The 23,053-nt window shown below is 46.6% G+C and overlaps 1 protein-coding gene across 8 annotated transcripts in view; it reads left to right on the top strand.

Annotated features, from left to right (window-relative positions):
• The first annotated feature begins 872 nt into the window (after positions 1–872).
• Positions 873–23,053, top strand: part of ETV6 (ETS variant transcription factor 6) — a 132,150-nt gene continuing 109,969 nt past the window's right edge. For 2 of the 8 annotated variants that reach the window (XM_038155769.1, XM_038155768.1), the window contains exon 1: positions 5,354–5,524. In XM_038155769.1, coding sequence (XP_038011697.1) covers positions 5,492–5,524 — 33 coding nt within the window. In that variant the 5' untranslated portion in view covers positions 5,354–5,491. Of the gene's footprint in view, positions 5,525–5,989; positions 7,962–11,368; positions 11,529–12,075; positions 12,312–23,053 lie in introns of those variants that run through there. The other 6 variants (XM_038155767.1, XM_038155766.1, XM_038155772.1 and 3 more) reach the window with 6 other exon arrangements.

Genomic DNA, 23,053 nt, shown 5'->3' with positions numbered 1-23,053 from the left:
AATGATGCATCTCACTCCATGTTCTCAGAAGGCTAATTTATTATTTTATTATACTATATTATATTAAAGAATACTATAGATACTATACTAAAGAATACAGAAAAGATATTTACTGAATGCTAAAAAGATAATAATGAAAACTCGTGACTCTTTCCAGAGTCCCGACACAGCTTGGCCCCAATTGGCCAAAAAGTCAAAACAACTCACACCAGAATCCAATCAGGCAATCACCTGTGGGTAAACAATCTCCAAACACATCCCAGATGAGCACAACACAGGAGAAGCAAATGAGATAATTATTGTTTTCCTTTTCTCTGAGGCCTCTCAGCTTCCCAGGAGAAAAATCCTGGGCGAAGGGAATTTTCCAGAGAACGTGAATGCCACACAAGTATGTGGGTTGTGCAATGCTTTTCTACACTCTTCATTCACCTTTGTAAAAGCAAGCTGCTGCAACAGGATAACTCTGGCCTCCTCACTGTTGACTTGTTGGGATAGTGCAGCTTGCAGTTTGTCCAAGAACTGCACAAACAGCTCCACTGGACCCTGCAAAATCTTAGCAAAAGAAGATTAGAATCAATATCCATCCCTGGGTGTCACCACAAGGCCTGCAGGGCTACGAGAGTGATGATATCACATGCACCACACAGGTAACCTGCCTGTGCTGCAGGGACTGCAAAGGGACCCTCTCAGCTGCGCAGCCGCAATTGGTGGATTTCTGTCCTGCAGAGCTTCTGCCTCGGCTGCACACAGCTCTTGGTAATCAGTCAGCCAGACTGCAAACTGCGTCGCTGTTAGAATAATTTTCATTATGCTCTTCCACTTGTGGGGTGTAAGGACGTATGCAGTGCTGATGGATTCTAGGTAGCTTAGGGCATGATGGGAGGATAAGCTGCTTTCTTTTATTATTGCCATCAGTTCTTTAATTACTTTATAATCTAGTTCTTGGTACACTGGTTGTTGGTTTGGTGCATATATTACTAGGCAGGCCATAACGACCGCCAAGTTGCCCTCCTTCATGGTGGCCTCCCAGCATTTTTGCCAACACTGGACTACCGCGTTGCCATCTCAGGCAGGAAGTGAGTCCGCTGCCTGCTTGTGATATGGGAATTCCGTGCCAAGGGGGCCTGCCACACAGGCCAAGGCAGTCCTGCAGGGCCTGGGTTGATCTTGGGGTAAGGCAATTCTGTGGGGTTTGGATTAAACTCGGGGTCGCATATGGGTTCTGGTGGCGCTGAGGGTTTGGGGAAATTAACTTAAAGCTACGTAACAGCTGACATTTGAGTGACTTCCTTTAATGGCTGCCATGATTGTTCCCCAAGTAGCAAGGTGTCTGCAAGCTTCGGCATTGCCATCCCTGGTGATATCAAAGGGTCTCTTGGCCCATTGCTTGCCAGGTTTCTAATCAAAAGGGCCCACTAAAGGGAAAACCTTTAACTTGATTCAACACCCAGTCCAGCAGGGTGCTTAGTTTCACATCAGCCATGTTAATAGATTGCTGATGTAGGAGCTGCCTGACCTGGCCCAAGCTCCTGCTTTGTTTACAGGATATTCCACCTTCCATACTTTCTCCCACTGGTCCACTACCCCGCCAGTGAGGTGCGCACACCTTAAATTCCTGAGTTCCTTCCTGAACTCTTGAGTTCCTTCCCAAACTCTTCCCGGATCCTTTTCCCAGCTCTACTTCCTGCATCCTCCCTGGATCCTTTCCTTGGATCCTTTCATGGATCCTTTTCCCAGACTCTTCCTGGTCAGTTCCTTGACCCAATGAGAGCTGCTGCTGGAGTGGACCACACACGCTGCACCGCCTTTATAGGTCCCCAACTGGGGCAGCCATTTATAGCAGTCCCTGTTTGGGCACCATTTGTAGCAGCGGGGAGCAAAGCGTCACAGACCCCCTTGTGCATCCGAAGGAGATCTATCGTAAAAATCGGCCCCTTTTTATATCTTTAATTTCAACTTGACATAACTGAAACCAAACCTTAGAGACACTTAACAGACCTTAACAGAAAGAAGGCACCCATTGGCTGGCTCAGCTGCCACGCTGCTCTCCACATGTTCTCCCAGCCAATCAGCTTCCTGCTCGTACACTGTCCACGCATTCCTCCAGCCAATCAGCTTCCTGCTCATACACTGTCCATGCGTTCCTCCAGCCAATCACAATCTCACTGCCAGCCGACACTCCTCACTCACAATGGCCTCTCACCTCTCAACAGACTCCCAGCCATGCCGTTCCTGTGGAGACTTCTCGTGAGCATAAGCCATAGAAACTTTAATAATCATAACCCCGTATCCGACAAGCTCTAAATCAGGCTGTGGTCCTGGACAGATACTTGCGACCATCCACACTGGTTGAGAGGTTCCAGGGCATGGATCATGGCCTGTATTTGTAAGGGCCATTAATAAAGCGCGAGGAAAAGCAACTGTCAGTGATCCCAGAAGGAAGAGATGTTGAAACCACAGGCAGAAAACAGAAACTTGGGACGCACATCTTCACCGGAATGTCTGTGGGGGAAAACAGATTGCAATGGCACTGCAAGCTGGAACACGTGTGATTCAGAGCCATGTCAGGTGACAGATTCTGTACAAGCCTTTGAGGCAGCTTGGAGACAAATGAAACTGTGATAGGACACCATGTCAGTATCCATGGGCTGAGAAAATGATGACCAATTGAACGGGTATCAAAGAAGACCAAAGACATAAGTGATAAAGTGGCTGCAGGGACTGATTAATGAAAGGAGATAAAAAGAAAGGATGGCAATAACTAGGAAAATGAGTGATGCCTGTGTGTAAAACACAAACAGCCATCGAGAAGAAAAGCTGTTCAGGGGAGTACACAATGTGTAATCAGAAGTAATTGGGTGAAACTGGACAAATGAAAACATAGACCAAATATCTTCCTGACCATGGAACTTTCTGGACCGTGAAACAGACTTGAAAAGAAAGAGGTGCAAGCCACAGTTCCTGAGGCATTTAAGAGAAAAATCATACAAGTGCTCTACCATCAGGGGAGCAGAGTAGATGACCTAACAAATCTTTTCCACCTCAATTTTCTACATTTGATATAAAGAATCTCAAAAACTTCCAACCTGCCATGAGACAGAGAATAATAACCCAGCTCTCGGGGAAAGCCAGTGGTAATCTCATGCAGGTAAAAAGGCAACATGTCATGGTGATGAAACAGAGAGGATAAGAGGGGAGAGAGAGGCAATGCCCTGTATTTGGCATTCAGTTTCGGACTCCTCACTTTAAAAAGGACATTGAGGTGTTGTGGCGTGTCCAGAGAAGGGCACAAGGCTTGTGAAGGGTCTAGAAAACATGTCTTATGGGGAATGCCCGAGGGAGCTGGAGTTTAGTCTTGAGGAGGCTCTGGGGAGACCTCCTTGCTCTCTACAACTCCCTGACAGGGGGATGGAGGGGGCCAGTCCCTTCTGCCATGCCCTCAGTGAGAAAACAAGAGGAAATGGCCTCAAGCTGAGACACAGGATTTTTAAATTGGATATGAGAAAAAATAAATGTCACTATATGGGGGTGTCAGGCATTGGAAGGGGCTGCCCAGGGAGGAGGTGGAATCCCCATCCCTGGATGTGCTTAAAAGGCATCTGGATCTGACACCAAGTGATACAGTTTAGTGATTTAGGGGATACAGTAGTGCTGGGTTGACAGTTGGACTGGATGATCTTGGAAGACTTTTCCAACCGTGATGATTCCATGACTCTGTAGAGCAACAATTCTACTTCAGCAGTTCATCTGTGCTGAGGGAAGACAGTAAATATGAATCCTTCGCTGTTGAGTTGGTCCCATATTTAAAAAGGGTCATTGTTTGCTAGGCTGGGAGGGGATAGTACCATCTCTCATTTAGTTTAAGGCCAAAATGAAGCTGTAAGAGGCTGCAAAGAGTGGGTCCTGGTTTGCAAAATGGAGACCAAGGGCTGCCTACAGCAGTCTGGCCTGTTGGCCATGCAGGTGAACCAGCTCTGCATTCGATGCCAGCACACCACGCTTAAGGCAGGCACCACGAAACGTGAGCTAAGCCTTGCTCTGAAAGCACCACGGTTGGATTCCCTATCGTCCGCCATTTGTGGCAGCACTAAATCACTTAGAGGAGCCTACCCTATGCCAGTGCACAGCATCCTTGCAGCAGACTCCAGAAGCAGCCCTGCCTTGCAGTCCTACGGGTACAAAGTAATGCCCTGCTCCCAGGCAACCTCAGGCCTTGCAATAAAGTGGATGCGTCTAAAAACCAGTCAGGACACCAGCAACTGCCCGTAAAATCACAGAGAGATTTGGACGAAGAGATGGCCGAGGTGTTTTTCACTTTCCCCCTGCTCTTTTCACTCCCATCACGAGGGCTGGGGCTGTACCGTCCAGGAGCCAGGCAGAAACGGGCGCAGACACCATCGCCGATGGAAATCACACACAAGGTAGGGGTTTGCATCCACCCGCTGCCGGTGACACAAACACATCCCTGGAACCCTGCGCTGGAGCGCCAGCGCCGGGCTCCGAACGCAGGGCCAGGCCGGGCTGTGAACACGGGAACCGAGCCGAGCCGAGCCGAGCCGGGCCGGGCCGGGCCGGTGGCGTCTCCGCGGACGCCCCGTGCCCGCAGCGGCCGCGCTGCGCTCCTCGGCCGGGGCCGCCCGAGCGGCGGCGGAACAAAGCTCGCTGTGCTGCGGGGCCCGCTCGTCCCGCTGCCCGCCCCGGGACCGCCGCTCCGTGCTTAAAGGGCCCGCGCGGTGTCAAACGGCACCAGCTCGGCTACGGCGACACGGCCCGGCCGCGCCCTTCCAGCCTCCTCCCGGCCCTGGCCGGCACGCAGGGGCACCCAGGGCGCCGGCCAGAGCCAGCCGCACGCCCGCCCCGCCCGCGGGCCGGGGACGCTGGGCCGGCGGTGGCCCGGCCGGCGTTGCTGCCGCCGCGGCCCCTTTAAGGGGCGGTGCGGGTGCCGGGAACCCACGTCAGTTTCGGCCCCGAAACTCCGGATCAATGAGCGGCGGCGCGGGGCGGGGCGGGGCGCAGCGCCCGGCCCGGCCCGGCCCCCGCTGCCGCCTTTCGGTTTCTCTCTTTTCCAGGAAGGAAAACACCGGCGGGGACCGGGGCCGCGCCCCCCCACCCCCCACTTCCCTTCCCGCGCACTCCCGCGCCCTCTCCCTCTTCCCGCGCGCGCGCGCGCATCGCCTCTCACGCGGAGCCGCGAGCACGCGCAAGGCACACGCGCGGCGTGGGGGGGGTGGCGCGCGGGCGGCCGCGCGCGCGCCCGCGGGGAGCGGCGGCAGCAGCAGCGAGGAGCGGCCCCGGCCCCGCGGCCGGACCCCCCCGCGCCACCCCGGCCGCGCCGCGCCCGCCCCCGGCCGCCACTTCCCCTTGAGGGGACGGGCCGGGTCGGGCCGCGCCGCCGCGCCGGGAGAGGAGCGGAAAGTGGGGAAAGCCCGAGAACTTCCCGTCTGCCCGCCCGCGCCTGCCCCGTCGGGCTCCGCCGACTCCCTCCAGAGAGATGTCCGAGACTCCGGCGCCGTGCTGCATCAAGGTAAAGCCCCGTCCCTCTGTCCGCCCGGCCCCTGTCAGCGCGGGTCGCGCCCGCCCGCGCCTCGGGGCGGCGGAGGGCTTCGCCGTGTTTTGCCCAGGGTTATTTTGGTGGAAATAACCGGTTTTCCCTCTTCTGTCTTTCACGCGGGCGGGCGAAGGGCGGCCGCGGGGGTCGGTGCCCCCGTTTGCGGGTGCTCCCCGCGCCGCTCCGGCCGCGGGCGGGGACGCGGTGCCGCGGGCTGTCAGCGCCCTGCGCTGCCCGGGGACACGGCGGCGGCCCCGGCTCTGCCGGCGTGGATGTCCACGGCACGGAGCTTTAAGGGGGCCCCGGAGCCCGGCCCGGCCTCCCGCGGGGTTGGCTGCCCGCCGTCCCCGCCAGCAACTTCGTAGAAAGTTTCCTGCCGTCGGGGAGATGCAGCCGCTCCTGCTTCCGCCTACAGTGGGTTGTGAGTCTTTCTTTCTGTCTTTCTTTCTGTCTTTCTTTCTGTCTTTCTTTCTGTCTTTCTTTCTGTCTTTCTTTCTGTCTTTCTGCCCGTCTTTCCTGAATTTTAATATTTTTTTCCCTTATTATCCGTATTACTGCTATTTATTTTAGTGGTTGCAATTCCTGGCATTGCTTGCCGGTGGCAGGTAGGAGAGCCAGGGCTGCCAGCCCGGCCCCGCTCCAGCAGGGGCTGGGGGATATTTCCCGTGCCTTGGCCTGCTGAAGAAGGGCTTACCCCGGGAAGTTTATCGTTTTAAGTGGAGGCGGCATGAAGCTGAGACAATGGAAACAAAATTGAGTTTCCTTTTTTGTCCAGACCCTTCCTATCTAGCAGCCCACTGCTTTCCTCTCGCCTTCCCTCACTCCCCGGTTTTGCATTTAATTTAGGAGTCGCTTTGTCTTGTTGCAAGCCAGGAATCTCCCTTCTGCTCCTGACTAATTGTGCCCGAGTAAGAAAGCGATCTTCAGTGGTTGTCTCTCCCTGCCCGGAAGAAAGAGGTGACTTCCAGACTCTCTCTGAGGGGAAGAGCCTGGAATAAACACTTATTCAGCATGATGCTCTTTTGTTTGCTTGTCCGGTGTGTGTACGGGGGAGTCTTGCGTTCTCTATGGTGGGAACACAATTTGAAAACTTCTGGGTGTATTTTCTCTTGCTGAGTTAAATGCAATCAGGCCTGTGTCCCGTGAAGTCTCGTGGCTTAGAGTGTAGTTTGACTTTTCGTAACACAGGCAAACTGGATAACGGGGTATTGTATGTGTGTTACTCTATGGTGAAATGCTAATGCAGGCAAAACGTGTTCTATTAACTCATTGGGTCCCTAAAAATATACAAAATGAGATATAGCTGCTGGTTTTTTTTTCTGGTAAACCCCGTGGAAAGGTAGGATGTGTTCTCCGGACCAAAGAACGCAAATGTCATGAAAAAGTGGTGTCATATGAGCTGTATTTCCTTGTTTTTGACGTGTCATTTTGAAAATAGGAGGCTTACTTCTGCTCTTACTGAAATCAACAACCGTCCTGTTGATTTCAGGAACTGTAAAACTGGTCCTTACCCAGTGTCACTAAGGTGTGTTATAGAATCGTACTGTAAGTAATCATTTTCCTACTGGAGAGATACAAACTTCTCCTTCAGTCCTGAAATTAGTAAATGCCACATTTTCATTACATTTCAACAGTTACTGGAAAACTGATTTTTTTTTTTTTTTTTAGAAGTGATCAACTCTAAACATCAGGATCTGAACTTGTTTTTAATGTACCGTTTGTCTGCATGTAGAAACTGCTGTTACTGGCTTCTCTGTTACTGGCTATTTCAGTAGTTTCAAATTTTAAAATTAAAACTTTGCAGACAGAAACGTGAACTTCAAATGAAAGCATTTCTTTACCAGTCTAACTGTTATGGGTAGCTTCCCCTTCAGCTTTTCTTTTTGGACACTTTTTTAAACCAGGTGATAAAGGTGGTGGTGTTCAGTGGCTGGATTTAAGAGGAGCTGTTTAAATGGCAGCTGATTCTGGGGGTGCAACTGGTAGTTTCTTCAGTATTCCAGTCTGTCTCATGGCATGGAGTGTGATACTGAGGCAGGGGAAAAAGCTACGCAGAGTACCCCAACTTTGCTGCCTTGTTCTGAAAAGTAGGTGAGTGTTGTGCTACATGGGTGTCACAAAGTTTTGCTAGGAACCTGTGAAGGGGCAGCAGTGGAGCTGGTGGGTGTGTTTTCTTGTTTTGTTGTTCTTTTCTTGGTTTGTTGTTGGTGTTCTTTCTTCCCCCTCCTCCTCCAGTTTGGGACAAGGGTGCAGGCAGTAAATGCCACAGCACCTGGGCTGATGAACACGGAAAGCTTCACCAGAGAAGGTGAAGGCTGGTGCTTTGTTTATGCCCCAGCTGCTCCGTGCACAGTCTTCCTATCTCGTCGTGTTAGAGGAGTGCTCTAATCAGATTTGGGAAAACTTTGAGGAGGTGAAGTTTTGGTTTATATTTTATTACTGGTAATCAGTATAAGCTTGCAGTAATATCTTGGATTGTGTTAAGCAGTTATCAGTATGTGTGTGTGTGATTGTGTATTGATACGTGCTTGCTTTGCAGCAAGTATGTGCTGGCTGACTCCTCTGGGAGATGAAAAATACCCTGCTGATAGCCAGACCTTGCCAGCACTTGGGTGTGTGCTTGCCTGGCTCATGGCAAGCAGACCCATGGTGCAGCTGTGGCAGGGAGGTTAAGCATGTGCGTAGGGTCTAAAGCTGTCAAGAGAACTCACCGTGGGGTTTAGAAAATAAGATCTCGGGGGTAAGAGATGAGCATGAAGGTCGGGCCCTAAGTTTTTTTTACAGCTTAGGGTGTCAGCATACTCTCTGCATTGATTGGGAAGCTTTGGGGTTGTGGTGAGCTCCAATCTGAGAGGGCTTGAAGGCTTTTGACTCAGCTGGGAAGGGGCATCTGGTGTGGTTGTGATAGTCAGACTCTTTTTTTCATAGATGGAATATCTGTGTTGGTAGTAAACCTGTTCCTCTGATCCTGAGGCACAGTAGTTAGCTGATTATATTGTTGTAAATAGTGCCACGACGTTGGCACTCATTATAGTATTGGCAAGTGATCCTTAAGGCCTCACCTCTCCTCCCACAGATAGGAGAATTGAGGCACCAGGGGAGTGTAAACATCTTGGCAAAGACATACAGGAGCAAAAGCTCAGAGGGAGACAGGACTAGAAGTTTACGCACAGATGATGAGTTTTGTGATTAATTAAGGTCTATGTGGTGATAAGTTCTGTTTAAAACCTCACCTGGAGCTTTCTGATTGTCAGGATCCCCTGAAATGAATATACCTTGAGAATATCACTGTGGTGTCATATGGAGATTCAAAATACAGCAGGCAAGTGGAAGGCTCCCAAAGGGCACAGTTTAATTTGTTTATTTTATTTTTTATAAATATGACACTTTCTGTTGCTTAGTCTGACTTACCATGTGACCATACAATTGTGCTGGCACAAGTGTGAAGTTGTGTGGGAACTAAAACTGGGGATATGGGGACAGATCAGCTGCTCCAGGTGTTGCAGACCAGGACCTCTCTGAGCCCAGGGTCTCTTGTGTGCCCCTGGCTGATGCTTGAGCTGAGAGTGCTTTCTGTGGGCAGCACTGAAGGCACAGAGCCTCACTGCGAGTCGGGTTTCACGCTGTTTCAGTGCAGATTTTATGTAGGTGCAAGCTTGGTGGATATCGGTGCTCTCTCTTGTGCTGAGCTCAATGGGGTGGCTGCAGGAGTCCTTCAGCACGGGATCTTGTAGCTGAAGGGCTTCATAGAGTGCTCATTTTGGACTGGAGGATGTACTTTGTAATAGTTTAAAAAAAGGCAGAGGGCAGAAAAAGCTAAAGGGCAAGGAATCAGTGTAGTGTTTGAGTTTTCAATCTTAATTTGCTTCTCCCCTACTTTTTGGATGGTGGGTTATGTCTCCTGATAACCTCGTTGATGCTGTTTCTGCAAAGAGCCCTCTCTCACTGAAGGCTTCCCATGCTGAGGGACTGTTCAGCTCCACGTGGCCAGAATCCAGCCAAGGCTGAGTATCTGTCAGTGCAGAGCATGTTCCTTGGTGTTTACTTGTGTACTAGGAGGAACAGGATCCTCCTTCTGTTGGTGTCAGTGACAAAGCTGTCATTAAATTAAGCGGTGTAGGATTGAATGGTAGAAGACCAGCGTTTGGAAGTACATACTATTTAACACCTGATTAATCACTTAACTCCTTGGCACCAAGTAAATTGAATCCCTCTGAAGCAAAATTTTACTAGCACTGCCCCAATTAAACAGTGGTCATTAGCATTTACTGTGTCATTACAGGTGAAGTCAGTTTCCTGGGAGGCAACCCATTAAAAGAGCATCTTGAATCTGAAATGCCCCAGTGAAACAGAGTATACTTTAATGATAATTAATATGCATATTGCAGCGTGCATCCCGGAGTGCCTTTTGGAGGGAGGTGACTAAACGGTGCTGTGCTGATAGAAATGATGATAAGAGGGACATGAAGTCTTGTACAGTAACACAGAAGCAATCTTTCTGCCTTTTAGAAAAGTTATCTGAGTCCTTGAGTGCTTGTGTTCTGAGTTCTTCTGACAGAAGTTCTCCTAATAACCTGCTTACTGCAGGAAAGGGAGAGAGCTGAGGTAACTGATCGTGTTGGCCAGTAATACAGTTTTGACCTACAGTCCAAAAATTGGCTAATTTGTTTTTGGGTTCTTTAGGCATATGTTTGTTTTGGAGTATTTTGTAGTTCATTGCCTTCAGCTGGGCATCCCCAGAGTACCAACAGCTCAAAAGCCAGTGCTTCTGAAAGTGATCACCTTGTCTTTTGCTTTCCCTATCTGTGAAACAAGCATGAAATAATAATCAATGTACCTGTGCAGGGCAGTAGCAGGGCTAAGTACTTGTGATGCAGCATGGAAACAAACTGTGTTTATTGCAGAAATCGGGGACAATGATCTGATTTGTACCTGGCTGTTTAGTTCACACAGTGCTTTGGGGACAGGGGTGTGGTGGTGGTTGTTTGGCTGTTGGCTTTTTGGTGTGGGCCACCTACCTCTGCTGAGCAGTCAGAGCAAGATCTTGCAGCTTCAGTGTGTCCTGATGTCTGGATCAGCCACACGTGGGCAGGGTGGTGTTTCTGTGCCCGCAGCCTACATGGAGGGCAGCTTTGGAAGAGGCTGGCGTGTTGCTGTCACAATCCTGTTCCTGGCCCAGGGCAGGAGTGTCTGGGAGGGATGGCAGCCAGATGTGGCTGCCAGAGCGATCCCCACCACCTTCTGCTGACCACCGCCCTTCCCAGGGCTCCCTGGAGCTGGATGCAGAGCAGGCTGCATACACAGTTCTTCCAGGTGTTACTCTTTCCCTGGCAAGGGAGGACTCCCTGGTGAGGACAGTGGATGATGATGAACTGCTAGCATTGCCACAACAACTAAGTTTTGAGTTGCAGGATGTCCCTGTGCCTCCCAAAGGAAGGAGGCTGCCTGGAGCAGCCCATGGGTGGGATGTTCCTCTAGGTAGTTATGAAGCAGCCAAGCCAAACCCAGGTGTGTTCAGCCTGAGCAAAGAGACCAGGCACCAAAGCTTCTGTGCTTTTAACAGTGGAGTTGTGGCTATTGATTCCTGCTAGTGTGGGTTATTTTTTAGGTCTACAACCCATTTCAAATTTAGACCATACTGGTTCTGATGTTGCTGAGTTGTCTGCAGGCAGTGTTTTATTGAAGCGCAGAGGAGAACTACACTCTTCATCTACTTCTTCAGTAACATGTGGGACTCAAGCCTAGCTTACAGTGACTGCTTTTGTTTTCTTTTTCTTTCTTTTTTTTTTTTTTTTTTTTCAAAAATGCCACTGCTTGAAGGAAACTAAATGCAGAAAACTCCAGCCAAAGTTAAACTTGTTTTTGGAATGCCCTGGAGCACTGGTAAATAAAGGATTTTGAAAAGGATTAAGCTTTTCACTGATAGCATTACAGCAGATGATGCCATCTATGAAGATCTAAAGTGACCTGGGTACAGCAGGTAAGGAAGGTTATAAATGATTCTTCATCTAAATGAATTTCCAAAGGTTGTTCCTTGTTCAACCACATGCAGTGTCTTTGCTTCCATGTTGTTCTTGTATAGTTTGCAAAGACTGTCTTGGTTAGGACTGTGAAGTCTGGAGAGAAAAAGGGTATGAAGGAGATTCTCACTGCAGTGTATGTTGGTGCTCTATGGAATGTATGCACATAGAAATATATAGCATTGTAAATAATTTTAAAGATGTGTATATTGCCAAGAGTAGCGTTGGGTGTAACTGCAAGAGATATGTTAATACAACTCCAAAAAAGTACTTTGGATATGGCAGCTGGATTTCATATATTTAACTATTAACAGCTGCCCAATATTAAATCCAGAGTTTGGATGTTTAATTTTAAACTAAAATGAAATATGATTATGAATAGGGACAATGAATGATTTCTTGGGGTTTTTTGTTTGTGTGTTTGCTTTTGTTGCAGGTTTTGTTTTGGGCTTTTTCTAGCCAGCTCAAGTAGGGTCTGGTCAAGAAATTGTAAATTACTCATTTTAGGAGTTTATTCTGGAGAAAACCATCTGGCAGCCACTGAGGACTATCCTTAAAACTGATGAAATGAAGCAGAGAGTGAGGTTCTTTATATGGTTTGAATTTCAACTGACTGTGGCTGAAGTGATTTTTTTCATTATGTCTTCAGTGGGATCCTCCAAAACGTCTCTTAACAGAAACTAGGAATGTTTTCTACATGGTCTGGGATTCTGTGGAAATCTATGAACTTGGAGCTCTACTGGGTAAATAAAATGTCTAATAACAGTGCCAGAGATAGCAGTACTAAAATACAAAGATGGATTTATCCAGATAGTAGGGCCGCAACAAGGCATTCTGTAGCTGCAAACTGCGTTTCCCGTTTATGTTCTTCCTTTTTTTTCTTACAAAGGATTTCACATAAAGGTAGTTTCCGTCATTGCTGGAGCCCCATGGAGCTTTGCTGATACTCTTGGAGGTCAAATGCAGTGATCCCAGCATTTAGAGCAATACTGGGGAGCCCTTTCGTGACCTTCTATGAGGTTTATATTGTGATTTCCCCTCTCTATGACAGAACTAATCCTTTTTTTCTCCTGGTGGTTTAGATCTGGAGATAGTTGTTTTACCACCTTCCCTCTTGAATGGCTTGTTCTCATCTTCCTGCTTGCCATGCGCTTTAAAACACAAGCAAAGGCAAGCATTTACTGACCTGGCTGAAGTTGAGCTTTGAGCTTTGGTAGAGTGTGAGGAACTTCAGATTCTGGGCTGAGGCTTTTGGTTCCACTTGTCACTGGAGGCTACTGAAAAAACATTCCTCAGTAGATGGATCTTCCCTGCCACATCTGTGAGAAGCTGCTTGGATGTTTCCAGTGGGCACCCCTGTAAAAGACTGGCTGCAACTTGAAGCCTGCAGAGCAAGGAGGTAGAGCTGATAGGCCACTGTCACCTGTGCCACTGCCCTTCTCCTGAAGTGGCTCTGGTCCCAGCAGTGTCACTCCAGCTCCATGGGAATGGCTCCCTGCAGTTCAGAGCACCACTGCTGGGTTGGGCAGCCTGGTGGAGACACGTGTAGGTGTTGGATGTCCAACTGGCATGGAGGCCCATGCCGTGCTGGATGCACACCTGAGTGGCAGACCCACCATCTCCCTGGAGGCGAGGAAATGAAGGGCTGGGCTGCTTTCACAGAGGGATGGGGGTGCACTCAGTGCTGCCAGGGGTTCCAGGAAGGGCACCAACTTGCAGGAGCAGCAGTGTTGGTGGCTATGAATTCACTTCTCAGTTGGCAGACTGAGTGGTTGTGTCACTGTCTCATGACTTCAGCAAATGTGCTCTCTGGAAGAGGACTTTGGGAAGACTGTGGGAGCAGCTTCCAGGAGAAGGTTATTGGATGTAAAATGTTTCATGGCTTGTGGCTTGAGATAAGTATCACCTATTGCACAGTAAACACTGGGCTCAAACACGCTGGAGATCGTGTCCTAGCAAACTACCTCACAGCAGCTGAGTCATCAGAGCCATCCATGACTGACCATGTGCTGGCTTCTATTACCTCCCAATGGGGACAAATTACAACCTCAAAGTAAGAAGAGAGTGAATTAATAGTGTATGCAGAGCCAATTAGCACAGGCAAGTGAACCATGTTGACGGGCAGTGGCTGCAGGCTTGGAGAAGTGGGCAGAAAGTGCAGGGGTAGGGGTTTTTTTCTTGGTAGTTTTGAGTGGGGCACTTTCAAAACTTTTCTCGTTAATAGAAACAGTGAGGTCTCTTTGAGATGTTTAGTACTGCTGATAGACCTCCCAGAACTGGTCTGGCACCTGGGATTGTATTTTAGGAAATAGTTTGGTTAGTGAATGAAAGAGAAATCTGAGCTCAGTTTTCAATTTGGGGTGAAATAGACAAATAAAACCATAGTGGGAAACCAACAGGGAGTAAAATAGAAATTATCTGTATACTGCAGTTTGAATCTGTTCTGTTTATCAGTTCTGATTACAGCATGCCTTTCTGGCTACTGAAAATATACAGAAATGTGCAGTGGAGTTGCCTTCTATAGGAAGACAGGCTGAAGTGCCTAGGACTTTTTGGCTTGGAAAGGAGACTGCTAAGGGAGATATAATAGAAAATTGTAAAATTGCACAGCAGTGTAGTAAGGAGAGCAACTCCTGATAGTTCATAGTTAAGAATAGGCAATGACCTTACTAGCCAGGAAGATTAAAACAAGTACTTCTTCCATCTGTGGAGCTTTGGAGCTCACTGCTGCAGGGGGGTGTGGAGGCTAAAAGTGCAAATAGATTTAAAAAAAGAGGGTAGATGAACATGAGGAAGATACTAAGACTAACAGCCTGTGTGTGGGGGAACCTACCTCTATTTACCCTGGGGAAAGTTAGTTTTTCTGTGTGCTAAGCCTTTCCCAAAACAGACACTTCTTTTGGGGATAAGGTCCTATGTTTGCTCTGATGCTGTGTAGGCATTCAGATGCTTCCATGTAAAATTTTATACCCTGGAAGGATGGTCTTAAGTACGCTTCTCCTTCAGCCTCTTTTCTAAGTCTCAGCCCCAGCAGTCTTGATTTCAAGAAGACTAGTTAATTGTTAGTGAGAAGAGAGCTAAGGAGGAGTTGGTATCTGTGACTCAGAGACTTGTGAAGTCAAGGTTGCTTGGACTGGCAAGAGATTGGCTTTGCTTCTGTATTTACCCAGATTCAAATGACAGAAGGGAAAACTTTGAGTGAATACACAAAATTGGAATTACAGCTCAGGACTTGAAAAAGTTTTCTGGTTTTGGGGGAAGAGACAATTGATTGCTTCTAAGAGCCAAATGTGGGTTACCCATGCTTTTCCAGAGGTCTCCCAATTACCATTATCACCCGTGTGAAATGTGTTGCTGAAGCATTAACTCCTTTTCACGTGTGTGACAAATGGGTCCCAACTGGAGCTTGCAGCAATGGGCATCAGAGTTGCTGCTTTCCCTGCCTGGCCAAATGTTGCAAACATTCACTCAGCTGTGTCACTTGCTAAGGAATGCTGTCATTTGTACAGACTTTGCATCAGGCTTTGACTGTGTTTGGTTTTGGTGGGTTTTTGTTTGTTTTTAAATGGCAAACAGAAGAATGGCTATACAAAATCAATTCTGGTATTATTTTGCATGTGTAGTTTTTAGGTATTTTCCTAAAGAGAGAGTGATTCACGGTGTTGGATGGCCATTAAAACATATTGATGTGCAGCTAAAAATGGCTTTTAACCTAAATTTAGTTTTCCTCTCTGCTGATCTATACAATGTCCACAAATATCTGTTTAAGTAATTGGATAGTCTCATAAAGATTTAGTTAGGTTTTTATTTTGGCAAATAACAAATTACTTCATTTGCTGAATGATTGATTTTTTGGTAATAATTTTGCATGTTGTTATGATTGGCTTTGCAGTGAAATGTAATTGCAAATGCAGTGTCCAGCATCAAAACCTGAGCATTAAAAGTAGTTCTTAAGAAGAAAGAAAGGTTTAAAATTGTGCATGAAATGGAAGTATCGGGTACATTTTCAGGTAATTTTATGTAATAAATAACAAGCTTTTTTCTTGAGCACATGAATTTTTATTTTTTTAAATTGTACTGATTGTTTTCTGCCATGTTGATTTAGTATTAGTAGATTTTGTACCCTCACCTTGAATTTTTGTTGACTGGAGGAAGGAAACAAGCTTTCTGTTTCTGCAGCCCTAAAGCATTTCCCAACTTTAGGTGATTGAGTCATTGTAATGAACTAATTGACTGAACTGAAAGAAGACAATCTTCTCTCCATATCTGTTACCAGAAGCTGGCTTTGGTCTTTGACAGGCTCAGGCTCTAGAGGTAGAATAGTGGGTCCCACTCATTTGGATGTGCTTTGGCACTAAGTATTGTGCTTGGGATTTATCTTTAAAATGATTTTCTGCTACTGTTGTTATACCTGGATATCAATACACTCTAGTTTCATGTTTCTTAGTTTGTATTAAATGTGAAAAAACCCCAAACCCCTTAAAATTTCAGTTTTTAAAAGAAATGGTGTAGAAAAATTGTACATGTTGAGACATAATGCCTTGAATGCAGTGCTAGTCAGAATCTTTTTCTCTCCTCTGCATGTTACTCTCTATACTGTGTTTTCATTTAATGCTTCAGTGGTGAGATCCATCTTCTCCAGCCACAGAGTGCTGCAGCAATGGAAATCACCTGATGGGAGAGAGATTCCTCCAGTTTGGCATCAAGGTTTGCCTTTGCAAGCAAGAAGAGGAGCCATGGTAGCTGCAGAACTGGCTGTTGGTTCCAAATTACCCCAACCCCTTATGGCAGTAGCGTTCCTGGAAAGAAAAGGCTCAGAAGAAACAGGTTTTAGCTCATGTCCTGTAGTAGAGGTGTGTGTGCTTTCTAAGATCCCAAAAGTCTCCGTTAGCTCCATGTTTTAGTGTTGTCCCTCCCCATGAGGGAGGGGGCCAGGATTCACAGATGGGGAGTGGTGAGGCTTCATGGAGTCCCTTGGTGCCCGTGGGCTGCAGCACGATGACCCTGTGCTTCACTGACGGGGTGTCCTCAGGCCCTTTGCCTGCCGGGGTCCCCCCTCTCTGCTGGCTGGGCAGGTGATGCTGTGCTCCTCCCATCACTCCTGCTGGCTCTTCCTGCTTGGGGTGAGAGCCTCATGGCCCTGCTGCATGTCCCCAGGAGGTGAAGGCTGATGTCACCATCACTTCAACAAGTCGAGTTATAAGGTGAACCTAAATACTGATGAAAGAGAGGTCTGTTTTCCTTCAGTCTAGACTGGGGTTTCATAATTCCCTGTTTCCCATCACTGGTCCACAGAGCACCCTGTCATATGAAAAATACTTGTTCAGCTCTGTAGGCCTCACCCTCCTTTTTGTTGAACAAGAGGAGAAAGTATTTTCCCAAGTAACAACTGAGATTCTGTCATTTTCTTAGCCTCAACTAAAAGATGACTATAGGTAGAACCAGGTTGTTGGCAGATGGCTGGCACAGCAGTGAGGAAGGTGTGAAAGCCTTGGATTGCAGACATGGAGGTAGCCCCTTCCATGATTTGCCTACAAAGGACACTGAATGCTGACCTGAAGTGAGGTTTAGAGCATATTTACATTTAGACATGACAGTGAGTCTATGCATATTTAAATCTCCATCTTCTAAAGAGGAAAAGACCAGCAAACCCCAAAATAAATTAAAGGATTTAATTAGAGTTGGCTAGAGTGATAGCTTTTGGGGATGGATAAAGTACTATTTTTGGGTTGCTCTCTATATAACACCTGAGAAACAGAGCCACTTTTCACTATCTGGTCCTCAAAATACTTTTTATCAAATTACTGGCTAAAAAAAAAAAAAAAGTGGTTTAATAGGTATCTGTGCTTCTGGAAATAAATATATATACTTGAAAAATAGACATTTTTGCTCAGAATTTGTCCCTGTGGATTTTCTGAGAAAACTTAACCATAGTCTTCAAAGTTCCAACACACTGCTCACCTGCACGTTTTTGTAGCCACATATTGATGGTAAGAGCCCAGCTGGGCTGTCCTGCACTTCAGGGCTGGAGCTTCTGTCTTGATTTCCAGCGAAGTTCCCAGGCTGTGCTGCTCTCAGCCCGCCCACCCTCACAGCCAAGCGCACAGAAATTTAAAGGTATTCTGTGGCACTGCTGCCAGGTGAAACATGGGGAGGCTCTCCACACATCTGTAGATAGGGAGCTGTTTGAACCAAACAGGATCTGATATTTGTATTCCTGTACACCTGCTCTAAGCTGTGGGAGTGGAGGTAGTTGTGGGAAGGAAAACAAGAACCGAAGAAGTAGGGTGGGCTTGAAACTGAAGAAATTAGAAGGGAGGATGAAGAGTTTGCTATGATGAGCAGCAAGTCCCATTGCAGACTCCTGTGGAAATCATAAAAAAGTCACAAAAATAATTTGCTTTAGTCATGAGAGGCAGAGGCAGGGAGAAGCTGAATTGGAAAGGGGTGTTTCTCATTGTATGGGAGGATCAGATGGAAGCACCTGGCAGTTTAGGAGAGTGGGAAGTCTGTTTTCATACAACATGCAGTGAGGTTCCAAAACTTGCTGCCAGCAGGTGTAATGTAGGGCCAAGCAGGCAATTGTTTTCAGAAGACAGTTCCTACTACACAGATTTATCCAGGACCATTCACTGCAAAGAGAACAGCTGTGGTCCTTGGCTCAGAAAGCCCCTAACCTGTGGATTTCTGTGGGTGTGTGCAACAGATAGTTTATTCCTTGTGCTCTTAGCCTGAGCATTTCCTGTTGGGTGTTGCTGGAAATGTGGTATTAGCTTAGACAGACCTTTGAGCTGACCAGGACTACTGTGTTTTTCCATTTTAATTTAGGACTTTCGTATTTGGTGCTTGACTCTGTACAGATGCCTCTGACAAGTGGAAGAATAACAGGAAAACCTCTCATGTGAATCAGACCTTCTGCTCTGTTTCTTGATCTTGTTGTGCTATTTCCTTAGTAGAGGTAACCTGACCATCTGAAATTCATGAGAGGAATGTTCTTCAGACTATGACATGAATTTTGTTTGGGAAAATGCCTGGGGATTTTCCTATCCTTGACACTCCTCTTGGGCTGTAATGCTATTTATTGGCATAAAGTGCCTTGACCTATTTTATTTCTCGAGGTTTTTCTCAAGATTTGGCTGACAGAGGGTGGAAAAAATAATTAGATTGTTAGATAATTCAAATGCTGTGTGCTGTGTCAGGCACACCTCTTCTCATGTCTGATAAGTGAACAAAGTTCCTTACAAGGAACTTTAGATGGCACAAACATGTAACCACATGACTGTGGCTGATGAACAGGTGTTATATAATGCAGGGACAATTCCAGCACTTCCATTAATTTATTCAGTTGGCATGCCTGAAACCTGCATGGAGTGACTATCTTGATTTGATAGTTCAATCTTTTTTACCTTTCAATTCCTGACTCTTCTTTTCAAGTCCCCTAAAAGCTGGGAAAATTGAGAAGGAAGTGTTGTTTACCGAGTGCCTGGACTTCATTTTTCGACACATAACTGTTAACAAATGAGCAAGCCAGCAGACAAGACCTTCTCGTGGGACTGTGTGTACACCGAATGTTTTCCTTCAGTGCAAGCTGAGCTGTTTCTCAAACGGTGCTTGTCCTGTGCTCCTGCAGGTAGTGGGCAGTTAGAACTAGAGAAAGGAGCTGGCTAAAAAGGAAATAGCTCAACCTGCAGATGCTTGTGTGTCCTTTACAAAGACCCCCGTCTGGAATGGTGTCCTACAGCAGGCAGACACACCCACTGTGATAGCCTACTCTCACACGGTGTGTCATTGCCTGGCTTTAGGTAGGACTGAGTCGTGATGCCTATGAAGCACAACTTGCTCACCTCCAATTCTCCTGAGGTCCTGTCCCACTGCAGCAGCCTGGAGTCACCTCTGGGGACCTTCCTTTGCTGCTCCCAGGTGCTGGCTACAGAGCCTCCTCAATGTCTGAAGACATTACACCTGCTACCAACACATTAAAACAGAAGCAGAAAGTCCCAAAAGATGCTGATAGCTGAAGAAATTCTGTTTTTCCGGTGTTAAACACAAGGAAGTTAATTTTATCATTCCAGACAAAAGTAAATGGAAGTATGTCCATGTATCCCATGCAAAGTCTGGACATGCATTTTCCTAACCCACCGTGCAAGCACAACAGTAACATGACCAAAGGCTGTATTATTTGGCAGGTTTCATAGATAAATATTGCATTTCTAACTCACTGATGTCCTAGCTGTTTGCACCCAACTACTTAGCTCCTGAATTTCCCACTCAGGCTTTGGGCATTGCTGTGGTTCATGGTGCTTTGGGAACGGGGCTGGAGTGCCATCAGTGGACAGATGAGCAGTTAATTGTGCACTCTTTAATGCAGAACTCACTTTAGGCTGGTGAAGCAGGGCTAAATTTTACCATACCTGCCTTTTCTAGTGCTCAGCCCACCCCTTTCTCACCATTACAAATGGATAGCCCTGCACAGTCATGCTGAATTCTTCTTCAGGTTTGTACCTCAAGTTTTACCTCACCCTTCATACTTTTGAAGCCACAGTCCTTAAAAGGGGTGGTGGTGAGGATACTGGGAAAACACCATCCTGGGAGACTGAAGAGTTTGTTCTTCAAGTCACTTGAAATGGGAGCTAAATGATAAGCCTTATTTTAGAAAGCAGAAGTATTCTATCTGATCTTGTCCTTCCAGTGGGAAAAAAAAGGTGAGGATTTGATAATTTATATGGCAATATGGTCCTAAACTTGGACTGATTTAGGAAAGTACTTTGGCTTTTTAAGTGTGTGTCAGATAAAAGGATCATCTTAGACTGTCTGATTTCCCATTGCTGCTGGGTTGCACAGCATCTGCCTAAAATGAAAAGGCGTTGTGCAGATACCAGTGTGCAAGCGTAGCAGGTTCATGTGGCCAGGTCCATTGCCTGCCTTCCCTCCATTCCTCAGTCTCAGGTCTCACTGGTGTTCGTTGTTAATTATTCTGGCTCTGGGCTTGTTAGGAAACCCTGAAACCCAAGCATTTTCCAGGCACAAGTCATTTGTGCTGGGATGTTTGTTTAACTAGTGACTGGCCTTCTCTTGTTTTTCCTCTTACTCATAAGAGGTCAGGATCTTTGACGATGATGAAGAGTCCTGCTCAAAATATGGTGAGGCATGTGAAAATTGTAACTTTAGCAGAGGTTCTGGCTCTTTGTTCTAGGTTGACTCTGCCAGTTCCTGCGTGGCTGTACAACACTGTCACACCACTCTTGCCTGCCCTGACAGTGTCTCTGAAGGAGTGTTTGCTCATATCCAGCTTTGAGTTGATCAATTCTCCACAAGTTTTTAACCATTCTTTAAAGGCACTACAAAAGTGCCTTTTCTAACACTGTTATTTCACTGAGGTTAAAGTTTGATGAAGCTCTTAAGGTAAGGTGGTAGCACCCTGAAAGATCTCATTCCACCCTTCCCCTTTCTTCTCCTGTGGGCTGGCGCAAATATTGTGGTGGATGTGTGCATGACAGGGCAGCAGGTCCAGGTGAAAATGGACAGCTTGTGCTAGTGCAAGGCACATCCTGGTGGGAACAAGCAGCTGGGAACATGGGGAGGGCTGGGCATGGTTTTTTTGGTGGTGGTGCCAACTGATCTGTGATTAAAGCATTGATGAAACTCTGAATAAGCCTTTGGCCGGATCTGTGTTACATGACATCAGAATTGAAGCTTTTAAGGATTCACACCTACTTTCTTTACAAAAGCTGTCCCTTCAGGCTAAGTAGATTAAATATAGGAAAAGTGGTCAGGGGTTCAGGAAAACTTGATGAGTCTTTTGCTGAGACACCATTGCTGCTTTTTTTAAAAAAAAATACACCGGGCATCTGAAGCAGCATGGTTTGCTGTTGCAGTGTGAAGGGTAGAGCTGTTGCCTGGAGGTCTGAATGAGCCTTGTGGTATCAGTATAAGGCTCTGTCACTGTCACCTGCAGCCTCCCAATCATACTGTGGCTTGCTCTGTGTTTGAGCACACCATGGCTGAGCTGTTTCAGTTTAATTGCTGTCATAAAAAGAGGCACTCACATGTATTGAGTTTTCTGAGATAGGCTGAGAGCACTGAAAGCCAAACCTCCCTGCATTCATTGCAGATTTCTCTGTTCTGTACCACTGGTGCTGACAGTCTGGACCTGTTTAACCATGCAGCAAAGCGTGAAGCCTCTCTGGGTCAGGGAAGGAAGCTTGTCCCAGGTGCCTAATCTAGAGGGCATTTCAGAGTTTCAATTACCTCTTGAAATGATGTCCACAAAACATGCAAACATGGCACTGATAGGTTCAGTCCTTGAGCCGTGCTTACCGCAGCTTTCCTGGGAACTTGGTGTATATGGCCAGTTTGGCGTGCAAGGTATCTGTGACAGCCTTTGGATAGAAAACTAGGCCAGCTCACAGATCTTGTTTTACATTTCTTCTATCTTCTGTGCTGGCCTTGCAACACGGTTATAAAATATACCAGCCTGGTGCATCTACTCATTATCCTGGACAGGGAGGGGTAGGCTCAGGTTAAGGTCACTCTGTGAAGGTACAGGAAATTTTAGTCCAGCCCTTGCTCTGTCACTGTATTGTCTGTGACCTTGAAGTCATTTAATGTGATTGCCGCTTCATAAAGTGTTAACACCTAGCAAAATGAAGTCACATGAGTGGTAGAAACTGCTTGTGCTTCTGTTATACAGAAAATTAATAAGATCTTGCCTTAATCTCCTGCTAGAAGATTATTGCTGCAGAAGTACTGGTAGTAGGACTCAGGGTTTAATAGCACTGGGGTATGATTTTGGATAGTTCACCCCTTCTTTTTTTTGTCCCTCCTAATAAGACTTTTGTTGTGAACTCTTACCTGAAAAACTCTGTAGATACCAGCGTGCTCCTGTGTTGGTTAATGCACAAAAGAAGGCCTGAATCATGACTAGGATAATGAACTTAAAATTTAATGAAGATCTATATTGAAATCTGCTCAGTGTGGGACTGACTAAGTTATCAATTTGGTATTATACCAAGGTTTTTGATTTGTATAAATTTTAATGAAATAGTTTCTTCCAGCTGATAGCAGTTTAGATGATGTTGTGGTGAAGACTTGAGAAGTTCTCCTCCCTGCAAAGTTACTTGAAAAGCTAAAGAAGATTCTGCAGCTAAAGGAGAAATGATGCCATTCTTTGTGACACAGAGATTGGAAGGCAATTGTGTTTTATTGGACCTGATCTTTAGCCTTCACTGAATTCAAGAGGATTTGGCTGAAGCCTGTAGTGATAACTGAGCAAGGGATGACTGATAAAAAGAAACTCCTTATTAGTGGCACTGGTCGTAAAGAAAGCTAGGACAAGAGACAGATGTTGTTACACAGGTAATATCAGTAGTTCTAATTCATTTTCTGAAAGCTTGAATATGAGGAAAAAAGAATGCCTTTGGTTTCAAGAAAACAAACCCTCAGAAGCTGTGTAGATTCCTAGGAATTTATTAACAACAAAGTCCAC

Source organism: Motacilla alba, chromosome 1A, assembly GCF_015832195.1.
Source record: "Motacilla alba alba isolate MOTALB_02 chromosome 1A, Motacilla_alba_V1.0_pri, whole genome shotgun sequence".
NCBI lineage: Eukaryota > Metazoa > Chordata > Aves > Passeriformes > Motacillidae > Motacilla > Motacilla alba.
This window is presented reverse-complemented; position numbering and strand designations above follow the sequence as displayed.